Source organism: Microchirus variegatus, assembly GCF_963457635.1.
Source record: "Microchirus variegatus genome assembly, chromosome: 19".
NCBI lineage: Eukaryota > Metazoa > Chordata > Actinopteri > Pleuronectiformes > Soleidae > Microchirus > Microchirus variegatus.
Genome location: NC_139820.1, coordinates 21,553,217 through 21,576,450, shown reverse-complemented (window position 1 = coordinate 21,576,450; position 23,234 = coordinate 21,553,217). Strand labels below are relative to the sequence as shown.

General features: G+C 41.4%; 1 protein-coding gene across 1 annotated transcript in view; it reads left to right on the top strand.

Annotated features, from left to right (window-relative positions):
* ppargc1b (peroxisome proliferator-activated receptor gamma, coactivator 1 beta) overlaps positions 1-23,234 on the top strand; it is a gene marked incomplete at its 5' end in the record, with an annotated part of 86,077 nt that overhangs the window by 52,558 nt on the left and 10,285 nt on the right. Inside the window, 3 exons of the mRNA XM_083906219.1 lie at positions 7,084-7,269; positions 14,258-14,461; positions 23,038-23,163. Coding sequence (XP_083762345.1) covers positions 7,084-7,269; positions 14,258-14,461; positions 23,038-23,163 — 516 coding nt within the window. The remainder of the gene's footprint in view (positions 1-7,083; positions 7,270-14,257; positions 14,462-23,037; positions 23,164-23,234) is intronic.

Sequence of the window (23,234 nt, the reverse complement as noted above, 5' to 3'; positions counted from 1 at the left end):
TAACACTGCTGCTGTTGACTGAAGGCCACACATCATTTAGTGTGTGTGTGTGTGTTCTCGCAGAGATATAAGGGAAGAGAAAGTGTGTGTGTGTCTGAGAGGAAGAGAGCCTTTGATTGTGTGTGTGTGTGTGTGAGATAGCGAAAACAATATTTAGAAATACGTGATTTTTCTTTTATTGACTCAATACGACTCAATTTCACTTCTCCATAGTTTCTTTCCCTCTTTTTCATCACTTCTCGTCTCCTCCCTGTGTTACGAGTACATTATTGTCATGAGGTCAAAGGGCAAAAGGCCACAGAGTCGATGTTGAGACGCTATAACGACGTTAAAAACGACATAAGAGTCCATTTGGGAATACAATTTAATTATTCTGTCAATAAAAAGTAAACTAATTACATCGTAGCAGCAACTTGTTCTTACTTATTACATTAAAAATACATGTTTGGTCCCAAATATTGAATAAATTAAATGATTTTCTGATTGATATTGATGCTATGGCTTGTTAGCAGCATGTTACTGCATGCTAACAGTGTTGTCGCTGGTTTATTTGTGGAATATATTGCCACAATGTGTGTTTATGTTGTACCCTGAAGCATTGAGCAGCTAGCTTATGGTGACAACCTAAGTGGGAGAAAAACTACAGTCGGAGAGAAAGTTAGCTAAGTTTTCACTTTCACTCTCCTCTCATAGATGGCTTGTTAGCAGCGTATTACAGCATGCTAACAGTGTTGTCGCTGGTTCATTTGTGGAATAAATGTGTCATTTGTGGGTCACAAAGTGTGTTTATGTTGTACCCTGAAGCATTTTAACACACAGGATGCTAACACGACTAGCAGAGAGCAGCTAGCTGATGATAGTTCGGGTTTATGTTAGCAGGGCTAGCAGAGAACTACTAGCAACAGAAATATAGGATACAAAACCTTAAAAACGAAGCCTAACAGGAAGAAAAACTAGTCTGTAGTGGACAGATGAGAGAAAGTTAGCTCAGTTTAGCTAACACTCTCACTCTCTCCTCTTCTCGTACACTTTGTTGGTGTTTACTTAACGTATATATAGCCTAACATGTTATACTCGTTATCTCTGCGACCAGAAGCGCTAACGCTTATGGAAAAGTTATTTAAGTTCATGTTGATCAAGTTAACGTTGAGACGATCCTAGAAAGACGCGACAGCCGCGTGTGTGTGTGTGAGTGAGACACCTAATCCACTGGAATGAATGAATGAATGTTCACACACACACACACACACACACACTTTCCTTTGACCTAATTTGAGTTTATCACAGCGCGCACACACACACGCACACACACACACACTGACCTCATGACTTAGTGACTGAGTGACGACCCCGACCGTCTGCTGGTCATTCAGCGAGTTTGAGAGGGAATTATGGGAATTAAATTAAAGTCACACAGAACGTCCCTTTTAAAAAAATGGAATGGAGCCCCTTTACTCATTTTGAACACACACACACACACACACACACACACACACTAATGCACTAACGTAGTGAGGCGTGTAATAAGGGACGCGAGCTGTCAGTTCAGCCTTTGATTCATTCATTAAAGTGTGTGAGACAAAACCACGTTTATCATTTTATCATTTTGTCATGTGGTGGAAACACAGCCTCGGGGTCAAGGTGTGTGTGTGTGTGTGTATGCGTGCACGGGCGTGTGTGTGTGTGTGTCATGTGTGTCTGGCAGCAGCTCCTCCAGTCACCAGCAGCCTGTGGAAGAGTCGCTCATGCGACCAGGATAAGAGCTAAAAATAGCCGCGCGCTAACATACTTGCGCTGTCGCAGCTCGTCTTGAGCTAAATGCAGTACCTGAATGAACCGGTGAAGCTGTCGCAGAGTGAGACGGCCAGCAGATTTGCATTCTGGGTAACATTTTTCTCTCTCTCTTCCATTTAAACCCTAAAAATTCATTAAAATGATTCCTTAAGAGGTAAAACAACATGTGTGTTTATAGCTGTAAATATATCCCATAATGCAATGAGAATAGATGAGGTGGGTTACCGTGGCAACCATGATAAATATATACATATATATATAATATGTGGCTAAAATTGCATAAATAGCACGCAGCATCCATCTCCATTCTTTTTGATAACCGACAAAGCCGACGTGTGGCGCCACCTTCTGGCAACAGGAAGTACACCGTGAGGCGTTCAGGGTCTTTTTAATCATAACTTTTTTTTATTATCGGAGGCCTATTTAAATAAAACGGGATTGAAGTGGGACGTCCTTTTTCCTCTCGGTGTCTTTAAGTCACCGTTTGGTTTTAGTGAGGCGTACTTTATCGTGATTTATGTGTGTGTGTGTGTGTGTGCGTGTGTGTGCACGTGTGTGTGTGTGTGCGTGTGCGACGAGCCCAAGGATGTTTTTATTGACTGACATCTCAGGTGGTGGAAAAGAAGAAGGAGAGAGAGAGAGAGAGAGCGGATGGAAACAAAGAAATCAATCAGTCTGTCCTCGGAGTTTACGAGGAAGTAAAGAAGGGAGTGAGGATGGAGAGGAAGAGGAGAGGAGAGAAGGAGGCAAGGGAAGGAACAGGGTGAGGAGAGGAGGAGGAGGCACTGTTGTGAGGGAAGAAACGAGAAGAAAGAGATTGAGGATGAATGTGGAAGAGGGAGGAAAATAAACAGATGTGACCGGAATGAAGAAGGGAAAAGGAAGAAGAAGGATGAAAAAGGAGGCAAAGAAAGTGAGGAAGCTGATGAACAGGTGAAGGAAGGAGGGATGTGCAGAGCGAAGGAGTGGAAGAGGGGGATGAGTCAGGCGCTCGTGAGGAGGATGTGAGCTGCATGCTAACCACACACACACACACACACACACACACACACACACACACACACACACACACACACACACAGGGGAAGCAGCGGGAGGGTCTTACAGAGGACATCCTCTCCTCTCTCCTCATCCCTTCTTCTTCTTCTTCTCCATTAAGTCACGACTGCCCTCCTCCTCCTCCATCTTTCTCCTCCTCCCTCATCACTCTTTCATTCTCTCTCCTCTGACCCACATCTCCCATTTTTCTTCCCCTCACTCGCTCGTCTTACCAATCACTTCCACTTTAATGTCTCCTTCCCTCTCTCTCCTCCTTTATCACACCTCTCCTCGCTCCCTCCATCCTCTTCCTCCTCTTCCTCCACTCGGCTGATTAACTCTTTGACAGCGTTTTTCTCTTCCGTTTAAATCTTCTGTCGTTCGTTGGGAAACATAAACGACGTCACTCGTTTTCCCTCGTGTTCCTCTGACCTGAATCTGAAATCTCTCGTTTGATCGTGAACAAATAATCGCACGTGTGTTTGTTTACGCGTCGTGATGAAGGACGTTTGCCTTAATTTTTGAAATTCAGGAAATGATCCATTTGCTCTGATGCACTTTGATAGTGAGCTGACTTTCTTCAAAAAAAAAGTTTCTCAGAATTACGTGAAATTTACCATCATAATAGTCGGCATCGCTCTGAACAAGGATCTGTTGAAAATATTTGCAAATCTCTTAAGGAATAATTTTAATGATTTTTTGAAATTCAGTAAATTATCCATTTACTCTGATGCACTTTGACAGTGAGCTGACTTTCTTCTCGAAAACAAAAAGTATCTCGGAATTACTTGAAATTTACCGTCATAATAGTCGGCATGGCCCTGAACAAGGATCTGTTGAAAATATTTGCAAACCTTTTAAGGAATAATTTTAATGAATTTTTGAAATTCAGGAAATGATCCATTTGCTCTGATGCACTTTGACAGTGAGCTGACTTTCTTCAAAAAAAAAGTTTCTCAGAATTACGTGAAATTTTCCATCATAATAGTCGGCATCGCTCTGAACAAGGATCTGTTGAAAATATTTGCAAATCTCTTAAGGAATAATTTTAATGATTTTTTGAAATTCAGTAAATTATCCATTTTCCCTGAAGCACTTTGACAGTGAGTTGACTTTCTTCTCGAAAACAAAAAGTATCTCGGAATTACTTGAAATTTACCGTCATAATAGTCGGCATCGCCCTGAACAAGGATCCGTTGATAATATTTGCAAATCTCTTAAGGAATAATTTTTATGAATTTTTGAAAATCAGGAAATGATCCATTTGCCCTGATGCACTTTGACAGTGAGCTGACTTTCTTCAAAAAAAAAAAAAAGTTTCTCGGAATTACTTGAAATTTACCATCATAATAGTCGGCATCGCCCTGAACAAGGATCCGTTGATAATATTTGCAAATCTCATAAGGAATAATTTTGATGAATTTTTGAAATTCAGGCAATGATACATTTTCCCTGAAGCACTTTGACAGTAAGTTGAGTTTCTTCTCGAAAACAAAAAGTATCTCGGAATTACGTGAAATTGAGCATCATAATAGTCGGCATCGCCCTGAACAAGGATCTGTTGAAAATATTTGCAAACCTCTTAAGGAATAATTTGAATGAATGCAGCTCTCAAAGTGTCTGTTCTCCTCTGGATTATTTACTCTGAGCGTCTGCTCTTCAGTGTCAGTTTGAGATTAAATTACAGTCGAGTGAACGTGATGCAGAGAGAGAAGGAAAGAAAAAAACCAAACAAACGTCTGTTTGAAAGACGGTTGCTTTGTAACTGGTCGGCCCTGTTTACTCGCCCTGTGAGAAGAATGGAAGAGGAAGTGTGTGTGTGTGTGTGTGCGTGCGCACCAGTAAATGCTTCCTCTCTGCAAATACAACGTTATATATTGATCTTCCTCTTGTCTTCTCTCAAAGAAAACGTGTGCACAGAAAACTGCCTTTGATTCCTCGTTTCCTCCTCACACTCATTTCCCCACATAACTCCCTAAAATTGTCCCTCCTCCCCCTCCGTCCTCCTCCTCCTCCTCCCCAGAGAGAGACCACAGACTCGTCTGTTCACACTCAGTCACGTACACACACTTCCTCCTCTTTTTTTCTCTCTTTACTCTAAAGTGACGTGGCTGGTAGTTTCAGTCTCAGCCATGTGTTGTGTCTGCTCACCACGTGGCTCTGGATCACTCTGCAGATCTGAATTTGGGCTTTTCTTCAGGGTTTTGAAGGCATTTAATCAACAAAGAGATTTCTAGGGGGTTTGATGTGATCTTGAGAGCATTTAAGGGGTCTGTCCTTCTTCTTTAAAGGGTTTTTAGGGGTCTCTTCAAATGATAAGAGGGAACTCTAGAACTATCAGTGATGAAGAGTTCTTGAGAAGAGTTTCTTGGTACTTAAGGGAATTGCAGGGTTTCCCCAAAAAGCTTTCATGAATTCTCTTTTTGTGAGAAGGATCATTAGAGCATTTAAGGGAACTTTCCTTCTTCTTTAGAGGCCTTTTAGGGGTCTCTTCATAGGGTAAGAAGGAACCCCAGAACTATCAGTGATGAAGAGTTCTTGAGAAGAGTTTCTTGGTACTTAAGGGAATTGCAGGGTTTCCATAAAAATGGTATTCTTTTTGTGAGATCTATCTATGAAGGTTTAGAACTTCTCAAAGGATCTTGAGAGCATTTAAGGGCTCTGTCCTTCTTCTGTAAAGGGTTTTTTAGGGGTCTCTTAACTTGGTGATAGGGAACTCTATAACTATCAGTGATGAAGAGTTCTTGAGAAAAGTGTCTTGGTTCTTGAGGGTTTTTCTTCAGGGTTTTGAAGGCGGTTCATCGACAAAGAGATTTCTCGGGGGTTTGATGTGCTCTTGAGAGAATTTAAGGGCTCTGTCCTTCTTCTTTAAAGGGTTTTTAGGGGTTCCTTCACAGGATAAGAGGGAACCCCAGAACTATCAGTGATGAAGAGTTATTGAGAAGAGTTTCTTGGTACTTAAAGGTTTCCGTAAAAGGTTCAGGAATTCTCTTTTTGTGAGAAGGATCAAGAGAGCATTTAAGGGAACTTTCCTTTTTCTTTAAAGGGTTTTTAGGGATCTCTTAAACTTGGTAAGATGGAGCCCCAGAACTACCAGTGAACAAGAGTTCTTGTTTCTTGGTACTTGAGGGTTTTCTTCAGGGTTTTGAAGGCGGTTGATCAACAAAGAGATTTCTAGGGGGTTTGATGTGATCTTGAGAGAATTTAAGGGGTTTGTCCTTCAAACTTTTAAGAGTTTTTAGGGGTCCCTTCACAGGGTAAGAGGGATCTCGAGAACTATCAGTGATGAAAACTTCTTGAGAAGAGTTTATTTTGAACTTAAGGGCATCGCAGAGTTTCGGGAATTCTCTTTTTTCGAGAGCTCAATCTGTGAAGATTTATCTGTGTTTACAACTTGTCAAAACATACATTTAATGGATTTTGTGGAAGATAAATAGTTATTAAAGAGGTTTTCCTCGATGCTTAAGGGAACTGAGGGGGTTTTCACTTAAAGCTGTTCAATTATTAACGCACCAGTATTTTGGCAGATACTGTAGGCATCCGTCTGGAACTAGTTCCCGTTTGTCCCGTGTTTCTTCCATTGTTTACAAGTGCGTTCGGGCCAAAGTTGGTGCCAACTGTTGTTGCGTCTACATCCTCCTGTTGCCATAAAACGTTAGTACTTAGGGTCAGGGTTAGGTGTTGAAATACAAAGTTTATAAATATCGCGATATGGCCTAAAAATATCGCCCTAGTCTTACAGAAGTATTGTAAAAAACATATATTGTGACGCTCCAGAACCTGTGGACTTTGTTGAAGGCCACACAAACAACAAGAACTCATCTTTTAACGTCAGCAGCAGCTTCTTCTTCTTCTTCCGTGTAAAAAATAAATAAATAAATAAAACTCTCGTCAGACGAGGAAGTCTCATTATCTATAATGAGTAGCTGTTGAGAGACGAGGGGCTGTTGATGGGCGAGGAGACAGTGAACAGTGTAATAATACACACCATACGGCAGATGATGGAGGCTTTTATCCAAAGTGGCCTCCACTGCACTGCATACATATTTAAAAAAAAAAAAAAGCTAGCAAAGCGCTGAGCAACGGAAACGCCAGCCTCAGCTGGGAGCAGAGTTATTTCCCATGTTTGGTAGGAGTTAAAGAGCAAAAGTGTCAGAAAACAACAAAGACGCTCCTGGTCCTTCAGGGACGTCGACGTCCGTCTCCATGTTTGACTAACGTGACCTTTTCCTTCTGATGTTTCCCTCTCAGTATGGGGAGGAGGAGGTGTGTTCCGACCGCTTGGACACCGACTTCCCGGACATCGACCTCTCGCAGCTGGACACCAGCGACTTCGACAGCGTCAACTATCTCAGCGAGCTGCAGTGGTGCAACGACCAGCCTGCGGACGCCTCGCCGGCCTCCGTCCACTACAGCACAGCAGACGAGCTGTTTGAGGTGAGGACCACGAGTCTGCACTTTTTCAGAGACGCCGTTGTCGAAAAAACTTGGCGTAATCTCGAACCTAAGATGTCGTCGTTTAGGTTTAGCTGGTTTTGGACAGTAGTCGACGCCGGTATATGAGTGGTAAGATCTCGTGTCACACAGGAGGTGATTACAGGAACCCACGGAAAGTTTTTAACACGAATATCGCTTCTTGTCTCCGCCCCCTCTCTGTTCTGCTACTGTATACACACAAACGCTCCCTCAGTCAGGTCTGATAGTTTTGCCTGACGACCTAGAATACTACTAATAACGTAACATCGTGTTTGTCCAATTTTTTGTCATGCAGCAGTTTTGAACAGGAATATGGCTTCTTGTCTGCTCTGCTGCTGTATACACACAAACGCTCCCTCAGTCAGGTCTGATAGTTTTGCCTGACGACTAATAACGTAACAGCGTATTTTTTGTTCACGAAGTCCAGAAAAGGGCAGAATAATAAAGTCAAAAACAAAGTTGTCCTAGTTTAAACCGGTGTATCTCGGTATATCAGTGGTAAGACCTCATGTCACCGGGGGACACTCCCGCGCTGCACACAGGAAGTGCTTAAGACAGACGGAGGCAACAGGAGTACACGGAAAGTTTTTGTCATTCAGCAGTTTTTTAACGGGAATATCGCTTCTCGTTTCCGGCCCCTCTCTGCTCTGCTGCTGTATACACGCAAACGCTCCCTCTGCCAGATCTGATAGTTTTGCCTGACGGAGCTTGTTTTCACAGGAACGACACAGAATGCTAATAACGCAACACATTTTTTGTTTTACGAAGTCCAAAAACGGGCAGAAAAATAAAGTAGCTAAAATGTACATATTTTACGCACTGCTACGCTAACAGTTTTCTGTCCACATTGTTTGAGACATTTTACTTCATTATTTTATTAGTTTTTGAAGGTTTTCTGACATTTTATGGACCAAACAAATTGTTATTTGCAGCTCTAGTTTGAATATTTCACTGCAGCGACAGGAAAGTGAGTCTTCATGTGTTACGTTAACACCTCGGATCTGGTTTCAGTGCGTTCAGAAGCTGCCGTGTAAACAAACACACGTGTGGAGCTCTTTGCTAATTGTTCAGTCATTTAATGAATCTTGGCCCTCGGCGCCAAAGTCTTTCCCTCCGTCGACACCCGTGAAAATCCTCCCCCTCGCTCCATCACCGGATCCCCTCGCTCTCAGCTGAGTCTCAGCTCGCTCTGCCAAGAAAGTCCCGGCCAGTTATAGCTGCGTGTAACACGATGAAGGAAGACGTCTTCGCAAAGATCCCTCGAGGCTCAGGTATCGGGATGAATTCAGGGAACACCCTCCGACCGACGTCAGGACGACTCAAACCCCCCACTGCGCCATCATCGATCGTCTAAAGGCCTCCAGCCCCGGTGACGTCTCGATGTCCCGTTAACCGAGCACCAAATTGAATGCATCGCGAGAAAAACAACAGGGAGATAAAGGGCCAATTCCTATCTTAACCTTTAATCTTAACTGGCCTCAAAACCAAGTGTTGAGGGTTATTTTGTCACTCAGAAATGGGACACCCCTTAGATGCAGATACGTCTTCAGACTGTAGGGGGCAGAATAATGCGAAAGCTGCGTCCAGTCTGTCAACTCCAAAAAAGAAGAAGAAGAAGAACACATTTACGTCAGGATTATTTATTACGATCCGTTTGTCATCAAGTTATTAGGTTGTCAGTTAGTTATAAGATGATACTCATACAAATATTCAGCTGACAGTTACCACACACCACGACTTATTGGAATTGGCCCAAAGTCGTCGTAATTCAACTCTGCTGGTGAAAATTGCTCTAATGCTGTGGCCACGCCGCCGACTATTGGTTTAAATGAAGACTGGCAAGGCATGATGGGAGTGAGTGTAAGCCAGCGTCTCCATCTCTGCTGGGTTTGGGTCCTCGCGTCTCTTCCAAAACAGAAGTTTTACGACTCAGGAAAGCGTCGACCGTAACGTTCAATATATTTGCACTGATTTCGTATCGTTTTATATCACGAGACGCTAATGTGCACGAGCATGAAGCTACTGACGGCGTTCAGGCAGCGAGGACATGGAGACAAAAGAGGACAAAAGAGGACGTGACACACAGACAGACGCCTTTATCTGTTGTTTCCTATTTTTACTTCCTTTTCATTTCAGATACAGACTTTTTTCTGGCTTCATTTGTTCTTTAGATTTTCCCCCAACACACTGTCTGACTTTATGTCTCTGCCTTTTCCACTTTAGATCGGTTCGGACCATTATTTTCCATTAGCAGCTAAGAAAAACATTAAAAGTTAGATCTTTAGACTCTAGAATGAACTGATCAACACCTCAAAGATCAGGCGTGAAGGTCCCAGACAAACGTGAAGATTATCCTTTCAGATTTGGCACAAACGTTCACTTGGACTCGAGGATAAAGTGATCAGTGTTTGCTGGTCACTGCGTCCTCACACGATCCTTTCAACGTTGGCTCAGATCCTTCCTCGGACTCTTTGTTGGACCAAATGTCGTCTTTGATCGTCCTACGTTTGTCTTTTGAGACTTTAAACACAGTCAAAGTCTACTTTTCTGCGCCTCACTCCGCTGTGTTATATTTAAGCCAATGTCGTATTGATCAGGCTAATACAGCGGAGCAGACGGTCACATGACTGTCGGCCATGAACACAGTGTAATAAGCAGAGTGATAGACTCGCCGTGTCTCTGTCTCTCTCTGCCACTTATTTACAGCAGCGTATGGGAATGTAATCCCACGTCGGGCTGAGATTGATCCGTGTTTCGCGTGCGGCAGAAAAATCGATTTAATACGAGAGTGAACAGAAAGAAATAATGGATCGGCTTTAATGGTTTAATGACATATTATTATTACATTAGTAGTATTAATGCTGTAATGGGTATGCTCAATATGCGTTTACAGTGTTTCCTGTAGGATTACTGGTTTTTGGGGGCGGCGGCAGATTAGGCATGTAGAGTTTGGGGGGTTGGGCTAAACAATCAATTTGAAAAGGCCCAATCCCAACGGCTGCAATCTAGGATATACGTAATTTAGCACATCTGAACAAAGGTTTATACTTTGGTATTTACCATATCTCTGTACATGAGCTTTGATTTCATTCAGGAACTATACTTTTTATGATTGAAACACCCACTCTGAACTTTAATACATGTGTCAATGCCAATAGAAGTCGACCAATTGTGGATTTTAGTGGAAAAAAATGCAATAATTATCATTAGAAGCATAAAAAGATAAAAACATTTTCATGGCTGCATTTCCTTTTATCCCATGTTGCGACAGCAGTGATGTTCGCTAGCGATGCTAATGCTGTCAAATGAAACACTGTACTCATCTACTAGCTTGATATAAGATGACAGCCATTTAAAATGTATTATTTTGGCTAGATTAGATCTCGTTATCCCGTGTCTGCAGCAGTATTGAAGCTTGTAAGGATCATTGAAAGCACCTAGTAGTCACTCGTCTAAACTGGACTGTGGACCTGATCCATGTCCTCTGATAGGCCTGTTAATGCCATGAATAAATGTATTTTAGTTTGGGTGAAGTTTCATCGTTGGTACGGCCCATTTCCTGTCCATCGACTCTGGAGAAGCTTCCTCTCTCTTCCTGTTGGTGTCTCTGTTTCACTCGTTTTTTAAAAAAATCATTATCCCGAAGATAATTATCCACCTAATTGACTTCATTTGTCTTTGCCTGCGTCTCCCGACATCTGCGACTGTGGCGTTTTTTAAAACCCCTTAAAGTCGCTGCGTCCACCGGAGACGGAGACGGAGACTGAGCGAGTCGGCGAGCCCGAGAGACGCAGAGCGAATTAAATAATAAATAGTTTGGCAGCCGGGAAACAGATAGAGGCGGACGATAAAGTGGAGAGACAGATGAATGGAGCTCAGTGGCTTCCCGTAGGCCAGCCGTGCTATCACCTCTCCAGCAGACGCTGCTCTCAGCGAGATGGCAGCTGCACAACAGTAAACAGCCTGTGTGAGGCTGCAGCAGGAGGGATGGAGTGGGTGGTGAGGACTTTAAGACTGAAATTACAGATAAACGCTCATGAATGTTTAAAGCTAACGTCAGTGAAACGGCTCTGATCGTGGACGTTTGCATATTTAGAAGACGGACATTTAAATACATGTAAGCATGTTCACTGTTCGAGATAATGGAAATTCAGAGACGAGCTAATATTCCATGTGCAGCTAATACTCAGAAATAAGGCAAGTACGTGTTTTCTGGACTCACAGAACAGAACAGAATTGTTGCGTTTTCAACAACAACAAAATATAGTATTTTTAGCTTAATAAATAGGAGGACTCTAACGCTAACTAGCCACATGCTAAAACTTTAAAAAAGAATCCTCAGAAGCCAGAATTAACTTTTCCCTCTATGCTGGCCAAAAAGTTAACCAAAATATGACGGCACCTTTAAAGTTTCTATTTCATGGCTATCGCTCTGGTTATCCTGTGCTAGCGGCAGTGATGTTAGCTAACAATGCTACGACTGGTGACTCATCTCCTAGCTAACGATAAAATGACAGCAGCTAAAATGTGTACATTTTCATGGCGGCATTTCCTTTTAGCCCATGTTGTGACAGCACTTACGTGAGCTAGCTATGCTAATGTGGGAAAATCAAGCATTGATGACTCATCTGCGAGCTAGCCTCAAGATGACAGCAGCCTTAAAGTTTCTGTTTCTAGCCTACATTTGCTTTTTATCCCATGTTGACAGCAGTGACGGTTGCTAGCTATGCTAATGCTGTCAAGTGAAGCACTGTATACTCATCTTCTAGCGAGATATAAGATTATAGCCACTTAAAAGTTTTTATTCTCGTAAAGATCTCGTTATCCCGAGTCAGCAGCAGTGGCGTTAGCTAGCTATGCTAATGCTGGAAAAATAAGCACTGATTACTATGTAATTAGCAGCTAGCTAGCCAGCCAAAATATGATGTCGCTTATAGGAGCTTTAAATGAAGTGTCAACCTACTGTGAGATTACACCTGAAATTCTCTTAACTATTGGATAATACAAGCTGTCAATAACACAGTAGCCCCGCCCCCAAAACATGCTCTACTTTGTTGTATTTGACTCCGACGGGGATGATTATGTACAAAATGGACGCCTTGTTGTACTGAAAAACACCTGAAACTAGCGATTTCGTTTGTAAAACTTTCTGGTAGAATTAAATACACGTGGAGTCGCCCCCTGGTGGCCATTCAAGAGAAAACAGGCTTCAGGCAATTCATTGTGTTAGCGTCGAATGTTTAAATCATAAAATGTCTGAAAGCCTGTGACAACGACGACGTGGACGAGATCGATTCACAGCGTTTCTTAAAATAAAACGCTCTCAGCTAATTTGCATAATGTTCTTTCATAATGACGTTAGAGGTCACTTTTAAGTGCATTGCTCTGTCGTATATGATCTGTATTAACAAAGAAGACGAGGAGGATTCAGCAGCGATTCAGCAGCGACGCGGAGTCTCCGAACCACTCCGACAAGGACAATAGTTTCCAAAGATGAACGTAGTAAACACATAAATCAAGCAGAAGTCAAGTTATTTTCATAGCGACCCGATGACTCAACGCTGCGTCGGCTCAAATCTGCTGCTTCAGATTCTGTGCAGAGCGGCGACGCACGTCAACACATAAGTGCGTTAGCGTCGCTCGAGGACGAACTGAGGACGCCCAGCTGAATGGAATGTGGCCGAAGGAGGACGTTTTAGAGCCGAACTTTTACGTATTAACTGGAAAATGAAGGAAATTCATGCTTCAAACTCTGGGAAATGTAGGAAAAACGAGAGTTATTTACAATATCTGAACTAAGAATATCAGTGATCTCAATATTAGAGGTTTGGCTACGGTTTAACATTTTAAAATACAAATAACGCAGAGAATAATGCCAATATGTATATATATGTATATGTATATATATATATATATGTATATATATGTGTATGTACGTATGTATGTATATATATGTGTATGTACGTATGTATGTGTATATGTACGTGTGTATATGTATGTATGTATGTATGTGTATATGTACGTATGTATGTATGTATGTGTATATGTACGTATGTATGTATGTGTATATGTACGTATGTATGTATATATATGTATATGTACATATGTATGTATGTATTTATATATGTGTATATATGTACATATATGTGTATATATATATGTACATATGTACGTATATGTATATATGTACATATGTACGTATATGTATATATGTACATATGTATGTGTATATATGTACATATGTATGTGTATATATGTACATATGTGTATGTACATATGTATGTATATATATGTACATATGTATGTATGTATGTATGTATGTATATATGTACATATGTATGTATGTATGTATATATATGTACATATGTATGTTTATATATATATAAGTACGTATGTATATATGTATATGTGCGTATGTATGTATTTATGTATATATGTATGTATGTATGTATGTATATATATGTACGTATGTATATATATGTACGTATGTATATATATGTACGTATGTATATATATGTACATATGTATATGTACGTATGTATGTATATGTACGTATGTATGTATTTATATGTGTGTATGTATATATACATATGTATATGTATATATACATACATACATACATTTTGGGCATTTTCCACCTTCTTAAATGTGAATATTTATGTTAAATTTGAATTTGAAGCTCTTTTGTGTTTATTTTTTTTATCTTATGGTTGTCAGAATACATCAAAAATCCAAAAAATGGAATATCGGCCAACTGCAGCAGTTTCCCCCCAAAATACACATTTTGTTTAATTTGCATCACAGTTTAGTCAATTAAGAGACACGTAAAGTTTCAAAAAGTACATTAATGGTATATAACTCATTAATGGTATTTAATTAAATTAACATAACATAAGTAAAAACACTGAATTGTTGATTAAAGGCTGTTTCCCTGTGTGTTTTGTGGCAGATAGAAGAGGAGAACGCGGCTCTGCTCGCCGCTCTCACAGACAGTTTAGATGGCATGGTGGACGCTGAGGTGGGCGGGCTCTCCGTCTTCCCCGCCCTGGGGGAGGAGTCAGACCAGCAGGACGACGAGGACGACGACAATCTGTCACTCAGCGCCGAGGACTTCAGTCGCTCCCTGGGCTCTGAGACAGAAGACCCTTCACTGGTAAGAACCTTTTCTACTTCCTGTGGGCGGGGCTAGAACCTCGCAACACACATTTGGGACAATTACCTGCTTTAATGGTTCGTTCCTTTTGTAGTCGGAACTCGGAATTTCACAACTTACAAACCCAAACACACATACATGAGTTTGTGGTATCGGTAGATACTCAGGTTTGTTATATCGGTATAGGGAGATACTCGAGTTTATGATATCGGTCTTGATAGATACTTTAGTTTCTTGTATCGGTAGATACTTGAATTTGTTAAATCCGTCTTGATAGATACTTGAGTTTCTTGTATCGGTAGATACTCAAATTTGTTATATCCGTCTTGATAGATGCTTGAGTTTGTGATATCAGTATCGGTAGATACTCAAGTTTGTTATATCGGTATAGGGAGATACTCAAGTTTATGATATCGGTCTTGATAGATACTTTAGTTTCTTGTATCGGTAGATACTTGAATTTGTTATATCCGTCTTGATAGATACTTGAGTTTCTTGTATCGGTAGATACTTGAATTTGTTATATTGGTATCAGTAGATACTCAAGTTTGTGATATCAGTATCTGTAGATACTTGAATTTGTTATATCGCTATCGGTAGATATTCATGTTTGTGATATCGGTATCGAGAGATACTCAAGTTTCTGACAATGGTAGATACTTGAGTTTGTGATATCGGTATCAGTAGATACTCGAGTTTGTGATAGCTGTATCTGTAGATACTTGAATTTGTTATATCGCTATCGGTAGATAGTCATGTTTGTTATATCGGTATCAGTAGATACTCAAATTTTTGATATTGGTAGATATTCAGGTTTGTGATATCGGTAGATACTCAAGTTTGTCATATTGTTATCGGTAGATACTTGAGTTTGTTATATCGGTATCGGGAGATACTCACACTTCTGATATTGGTAGATACTCAAGTTTGTTATAACGTTATCGGTAGATACTCAAGTTTGTGATATCAGTAGATACTCAAGCTTGTGGTATCGGTAGATTTTCATGTTTGTTATATCGGTATCAGACACAAAAATAGCTGTATCGGTCGATCCCTAATAAGAACTTGACCTTCTCACCTCACAAACCCTCAGGTTTAGTTTTTATCAAGTCTGCAAATGAAAAACCTGTCTGCTGTTGAAGAAGAGGCTTTGATAAACACTTCAAACACCATCTCCTCTCTCTCTCTCTCTCGCTCTCTCACTCACCTGTCTTTCCTCATGCTCTCTCTCTCCCTCTCTCTCTCTCTCTCTCTCTCCACTGTATCTTAATCAGTGTTAACATTAGTGAACCTTCATGTTCCTCTTGTTCGCCGCGAGGTTCAAAGTCTGCTTCAACTCCAGGAAAACAGGAGGTCACGGGGTCACGCAGTCACCTTTCATCCTGTGTGTGTGTGTGTGTGTGTGTGTGCTAGTAACTCTATACCTATGAGGACCAGTTTAACCTCACACACCGAACACATTTTCACGTGTTAACGGTTATTTTTAGTCCATAATGTAATAACTCCCAAACTTTCTGGACGGCGACCCACTTTTTCGACCCAAATTTTAGCGTAATGTAGCGTCGAACACTGCACCTTAAATCATTTTACATCGGTAAACGGAACCCAAATTTATTTTATGCGCGTTATTTAAAAATATCCACATCAATCTTAACTCAGAGGTTGGAAACAGAATTTTTGGGGTCACAAAAAAACCTCTTTGCTGATAGAAAACCAACACTGTCCACATTATACTACACTATTAAAAATGTGGTCTTCACATGTGTAGTAATGCAAACACGTGTGTGTGTGTGTTTGCTTGTTTTTAGCCCCTCCCCTCTCTCTCTCTCTCTTTTCACACAGTGCTGCTGAATGCCTCTCGCCCTCTTTTATCTCTCTCTCTTCCCCTGAACCTCATTTCTCAGAAACAGCTTGTTTTTTCTCTCTCGTTGTCGTCGTCCTCCTGTTTTCTCGGCCTTTACCTGAACCTGAACCTGAACCTAAACCTGAACCTGAACCTAAACCTGAACCTAAACCTCCTCTTCGTCACAGAGGACGAATCAAACGTCCCCGTGTTGTCGTTGTGTCCTTGATTTGAGTTCACAGCAGAGTTTCCTCGTCCTGCTCTCTCTGATTTACAAAGATGCTTTTGTCTGATGGTTGTGATTCACTGAGTGAATGAATGAGTGATTGAGTGAGTGAATGAGTGAATGAATGAATGAATAAATGAGTGAAAGAATGAGTGAATGAGTGAGTGAATGAGTGAGTGAGTGAATGAGTGAGTGAGTGAATGAGTGAGTGAGTGAATGAATGAGTGTGTGAGTGAATGAATGAGTGAGTGAATGAATGAATTAGTGAGTGAATGAGTGAGTGAGTGAATGAATGAGTGAGTGAGTGAATGAGTGAGTGAATGAGTGAGTGAGTGAATGAGTGTGTGAGTGAATGAGTGAGTGAGTGAATGAATGAGTGAGTGAGTGAATAAATGAGTGTGTGAGTGAATGAATGAGTGAATGAATGAATTAGTGAGTGAATTAGTGAGAGAGTGAATTAATGAGTGAGTGAGTGAGTGAATGAATGAATGAGTGAGTGAATGAGTGTGTGAGTGAATGAATGAGTGAATGAATGAGTGAGTGAATTAATGAATTAATGAATGAGTGAGTGAATGAATGAATGAATACCTACAGTGTAAATGTCCATTGAGTTGTTTCCGTGTTCCCGTTGTTTGAGTGGAGTCATAAAAACCCTAAATGTGAGATTTGATCAAAGTATTTTTATTGTAAACACAAGTCCATAAGGTGGCGCCGTATCCCTGTGCCACACCCCCCCCCCCCCCACCTTTGTAGCACAGTGAAAAATTAGCAGGCTACAATGCTAAATGCTACGTTTCCTCATTCTAGCGTGGCGTCAGTTGATACAGAAGATTTCACGAGCCGATTCCCAGACGAATTCGCTTCTCATCGTTCGTTTGAAAAAGAGCCGTTCAGAAGATTTGACTCGTTCATGAATAGCTCAGGAGAAACGCTCTACGCTAGCTCTGCGTTAGCTCTACGCTAGCTCTGTGTTAGCGCGTCTTCTCCATATTCAGTGGTTTACCTGCAGAGGTAAATTCACCTCCTGTGGTTTGACCTTCAGCGTCGTCTCCTCTGTCGCTGATAAACTCAGTCTTAACTCAGTTTTGTTGACATATCATTGTCGTCTTCAAGGTCAAACCAGGGTGACCCCACACGTGTGTGTGTGTGTTTATGTTACCAACACAACAGCAGTCGTGCGCTCTCCTCGTCACTGATCCGTTGTTTTGGACTAAACAGCGGCGTCACAGCGTTTAACAGCAGACGACGAAGAAGAACCGGTTCTGTGCGGCCGCGTCCTGTTTGTTGCTGTTGCTACGCTAGCTCGCGATAAGCGACGCCTTAATCTTCCTGTGCTGAAGCAGCGCTAAGATCAGTCAAGTCATTACGGTTTCCACCAATTTGGAAGGAATGTCCCGGACGTCCTGAGACACCAGATCACATCCTGAGATGCTGCTGCTGCTGCTGCTGCTAAGGATGTTAGCTTCATTAAAAACCCTCTGTTACAAAGAACAGGAAAGACAAAGTAAATACAGCACATGGACGTCAAGCACATCAAACTCAAGTCTAGTCCAGAGGGGGCGTGTCCCAAACTCTCATCTGGTCCAGAGGGGGCGTGTCTCAAGATTTAGTCTGGTCCAGAGGGGGCGTGTCTCAAGATTTAGTCTGGTCCAGAGGGGGCGTGTCTCAAACTCTCATCTGGTCCAGAGGCGGCATGTCTCAAGATATAGTCTGGTCCAGAGGGGGCGTGTCTCAAGATTTAGTCTGGTCCAGAGGGGGCGTGTCTCAAGATTTAGTCTGGTCCAGAGGGGGCGTGTCTCAAACTCTCGTCTGGTCCAGAGGGGGCGTGTCTCAAGATTTGGTCTGGTCCAGAGGGGGCGTGTCTCAAGATTTAGTCTGGTCCAGAGGGGGCGTGTCTCAAGATTTAGTCTGGTCCAAAGGGGGCGTGTGTCAAGATTTAGTCTGGTCCAGAGGGGGCGTGTCTCAAAATTTAGTCTGGTCCAAAGGGGGCGTGTCTCAAACTCTCATCTGGTCCAGAGGGGGCGTGTCTCAATCTCTAGTCTATTCTGGTCCAGAGGGGGCGTGTCTCAAAGGCAACAGACTAAAAAGACAGTTATCTAAAAGACGCACTCAAATAAAACGGATTAAAAACAGATAAATAAGATGATAAATGTGTTTTTATTAAATAACAGAGAAGTCTCTACAGTGTCTGTGTCTCTGCAGTGATCTCACGTACTGCAGCTTTAAAAACACTTCACTGAAACCACGTTAAGTTAATGTTCCACATAAACGACGTCTCTGTGCTGCAGGAGATTAAAGTTCTGCAGGAAAATCTGTGAAACGTTTCAGCTCAGGTTAGGGTTTAAGTGTCCGTCATTTAGGAGCCGCACACACACACACTGTTGCCAGGTAACCACTGCGTTCACTATGGAATCTGATTTTTAAGAAGCAAATCATTCAAAAATATTGTATTTTATTGTCTGTGTTCTTTGCGCCGTGGTTTTTCGTTTGTGGGCGGGGCTTTAGGAAGCTGCCTGCTGATTGGATACTGAGTTTTGGAGCGACAAGTCAGTGGGCCCGAGTTTTTAATCTGACAAACGTTAGATATTTACAATTCCTTTTGTTGTATGTCGATCGGGGGGAAAACTTGGCGAACGGGTCAATATTTAGCTTGTTTTAAAGCACAAATCTATTAAAACTGATAGGAAATAATCCATAATTCACCTGTAAAAGCCTCTTTATTATCATAAAACAGTCAAATATTACACTCTGTCAAACATGCATCTGTGTTTATATTCACTGTCTCCTGACGTCCCTGCAGAAGACATTTGTCCAGACGTGTGTGTGTGGGGGGGGGGGGGGTGTGTGTGTGTGTGTGTGTGTGTGTGTGTGTGTGTGTGTGAGAGAGAGACGAGTGAGATTCATTTAATCCAGGTTAGAGATTATCGCCGCCGTCGTTCCTGACGCACGGAGGCAGAATATTTCACTTTAGCGTAGACGAATCAGCTGATGTTTCCACTCTGTTCACTTTCAGCGACGGAAATAGAAACCTGACGTACACACACACACACACACACACACACACACACACACACACACACACCTGGCAGCTTCAGTTGAGTAAGCAGCCTAATGTTATTACAGCAGTGTGTGTGTGTGTGTGTGTGTGGGGGGGGGGGGGGGTGTGAGGGTGTGTGTCTCCATCACTTGAGTGGTCCGCTGTCACTCATGAGTTCAGGCCTGCTGAGTGCGGTGCTGCCCTCTACTGGTCCCTGTGTCTGTGTGTGTGTGTGTGGGGGGGTGTGTGTGGTCACAGAACAAGGTCCTCATTGATGTGGCCAGTGTTGCGCTCAGCTGGACCTGGTCCAGAGCAGTGAGTGTTTAAAGGAGGACCCGGCGTTTGCCAAAGAGTGTTTTCAGTGTTTCACACAGACTCAAACCTTCAGCCTCCTCTTCACTTTCCCTTCAATGTGTGAGAGACTCTCAGAGCATCATCATCATCATCATCATCATCATCATCATCATCATCACACACACACACTGAGCCAACTTGGCTCGTCCACACACTGATCGTCATTTGACCCAGATTTGCCTGTGTTTACATCAGCTCTGTTGTATAATGTTAATGTTCTTTAAAGCTTTACAGCCTCACGATCATGATAATGATAAATAAAACATGACCTCTGAGCTGAGGAGGATCAGTCGCTTCACGCTGGAGCAGCTGAAGCTCACGGTTTTCACTCTCAGGAACTTAAACGTTACTTTTTCATCAGTTTCATGTATTTTTATGTCAAGTTTATAAACTGACTCTTACTGAAGTTTTGAGTTGCGTATTACGGAATTGGCATCAATGTCAATTTAACATGGTTCAATTTTATTTTTTAAGTTTTAGTTACATTTTTTGTCGGATGAATCTGAATTTTACTTGATGCTTAGGTGATGATCAAAGTATGTTCCCATTCAATTTTGGTAACAATCGACCGACTGATGACGTCACAAACAACGATCAAATTTTCAACAACAATAAAACCCACTCTTTTATAATGGGCAGAAGTGCAAAATTAAATAATCACATCTTTGTCAAAACTCATCGGATTGGAACATAATTTGGTACGTGTGTGCAGGATCACACACTCTATCATCAGGCCAAATTTCATCTAGATGTGATCCAGATTATATTCTCTACAAGTTCTTCTGGATCCAGTTGATTTCAGGTTCTGGTTTATAAAACACACCTTTTTTTTTAGCTTTCCTGGAGCTCTGAGCTCTCTGAATGACCTTGTTTGTATTATCATCCATTATATATATTGTTATTTATGAGTTCTATTTGATTAGATGCTAGAACTAGAAAAAAAACAGTATTTGTCTGGATTTCCCTTTTATTCCAGGCCTTGAAAACAGCTGTAATTTATTCATCAATAATCTCCGCTGTTTCCTCCTCTGCTCTGATCCTCATTCCCATCATGTCTGCTGCGTTTTCCATATCGTGGTGCGTAGCGTAGCATAGCGTAGCGTCGCGGGGATGGGTGGGATTTTCTTCCCTAAGCTGATTTATATCAGCTGATGGCCTCTGTCATCGAGCCGCGGCTCTGGGATGAATGAATGAATGAATGAATGAATAGACGGATGAGAAGAAAGGGATAAAAGAAGAATGTGTTTTAATATCCATTTGAAAAGTAAAACCCAGGAGCTTCTGCTGCGTTTCGTCTCTGTATCTTCACTGAGGGAAAGAAAGGATGGATGGATGGATGGATGGAGGGATGGAGGTGTGAAAGGTCATAAAGATGGAGGTGATGGAGGGATGAAGGGAGGGAGAGGAGCAGGAGTCACGTATGTTATTACAGGGATGGAATCATGATCTTTAATGGGAAACGTCGGCTTGATGAATGTTACAGTTTTCATCAGCTCCTGATTTCTGCGAATGTTTTTCCCTCTTTACAAACGTCTGACAGAAGACAGATTTATAGAGATTATATCCATGGATTATTTTCATATTCCGAACAAACTACAAACTCACTGTGATTTTATAGACGCGTCTTCATCCTTTACTGAAGATGCTCCGATTACCTTTTCTTTTGCAGATGACGCAATATATTAAAATTGTTGACATTCGTTACGTTTGTTTTTGTAACACAATATATGATAAAACCAGACTTTTAAAATGACATGTAAACATGTTTGTCCAAGGCAAATTGTAAGTAAAATAAAATAAAATAAGGTCGGACTAACTTTTCCAAACTTATCGCCACCTAGTGTTGAGGAGGACATTTGTATTCTAACATATGTTAACATCTTTTCGAATTTCTACCAATTGTTTTGGATTAAACTCGTAATTTATGATGATAAAACTGTTTACACAATGTAAAGCTGATAGAAAAACAACACCCACTGTGTTTATATTGGTCCCTAAAAGCCTCATTTGTACAGTTTTCCTTGATTTATCCAAAACAAACCACCTATATTGATGTAGATTGTGTTTTTCCTGCTGTGGCTCTGTAAAAAAAGCACCTGATCTTTACCAACGTCCTGTTTCTGTTGCGTCTTCGTCATCTGCAACAATATCCCCCCAAAAAAACCTTAAAAAACACTGTTGACTGTTAAGTTATGCAGACGACAGTTGATTGTTTGTGACTTATTGAATATTGTGTTAAACTTACAGATATCAATGGTGGCCATTGGAAAAGTCAAAAATATGCTATGACATAATATATACAAGGCTTTACATTAAGGATACATGTGGGCTCACTATTTGGCAAGCAAAACTTTGCTGTTTAGCATTTCTGTTAAGATTCAGACTCTAAAGTTTTTTACGTAATTTACGAAGTAATTATCGCAACCTGTCTTTTCCTGGCAAAACATGACATTTTGTGTTGCCAGTAGAGGGCGCTATGGCTGAGTTAATAATGTAATGCCTTCAGATATCTCTCAAGACGACATTAAACTACTTTAATTGACAGATATCACTGGTGGCCATTGGAAAAGACAAAAATATGCTTTGACATAATAAGGATACATGCGGGCTCACTATTTGGCAAGCAAAACTTTGCTGTTTAGCATTTCTATTAGGGTTCAGATTCTCAAATTTGGCTCAGATTGTAAAAATTTTGTAATAGTAGTAATTTAAGAACTAAGTATGTCTTTTCCTGGCGAAACATGACATTTTGTGTTGCCAGTAGAGGGCGCAATGACTATGAGTTAATAATGTAATGCCTTCAAATATCTCTCATGATGCCTTTAAACGTCAAAGAAATCCCCAAAACTGGTTCAAAATGGTTGACTTTCTGCTGGTTTTCCACTATGACTTCAAGTTTAATAAAAGACTAAATTATTTATGAAGTTCTAAGCGCATAATTAATAAGTCAATTATAAAGCATTTAGTGTAAAGTGTTATCGGAATCCTTAATTCTGACTGTAAGGAAGCTGAGATTACAGATGTTTCCATCACTTCTGTTTCACCACAGGGGGAAATTAAGAGCCGCTCTTTATTAAATGCTTATTAATTTTCTTCTTCTTCTTCTTCTTCTTTAGCTGAAGAAGCTGCTGCTGACTCCTCCCAACGTTCCCGCGGGCGCCGACGCACACAAAGACGGCGTCCACGGCCATCGCTATGGCAACAGGAGCCTGAGTCTGCGGCCGGTCAGACCTCAGGTCAAGGTGAGTCTGGGATTACGCTCAACGTCCGTCAATTACAGGTGGATTTGTGGCGGTTTTACAGTCGGCGGCAG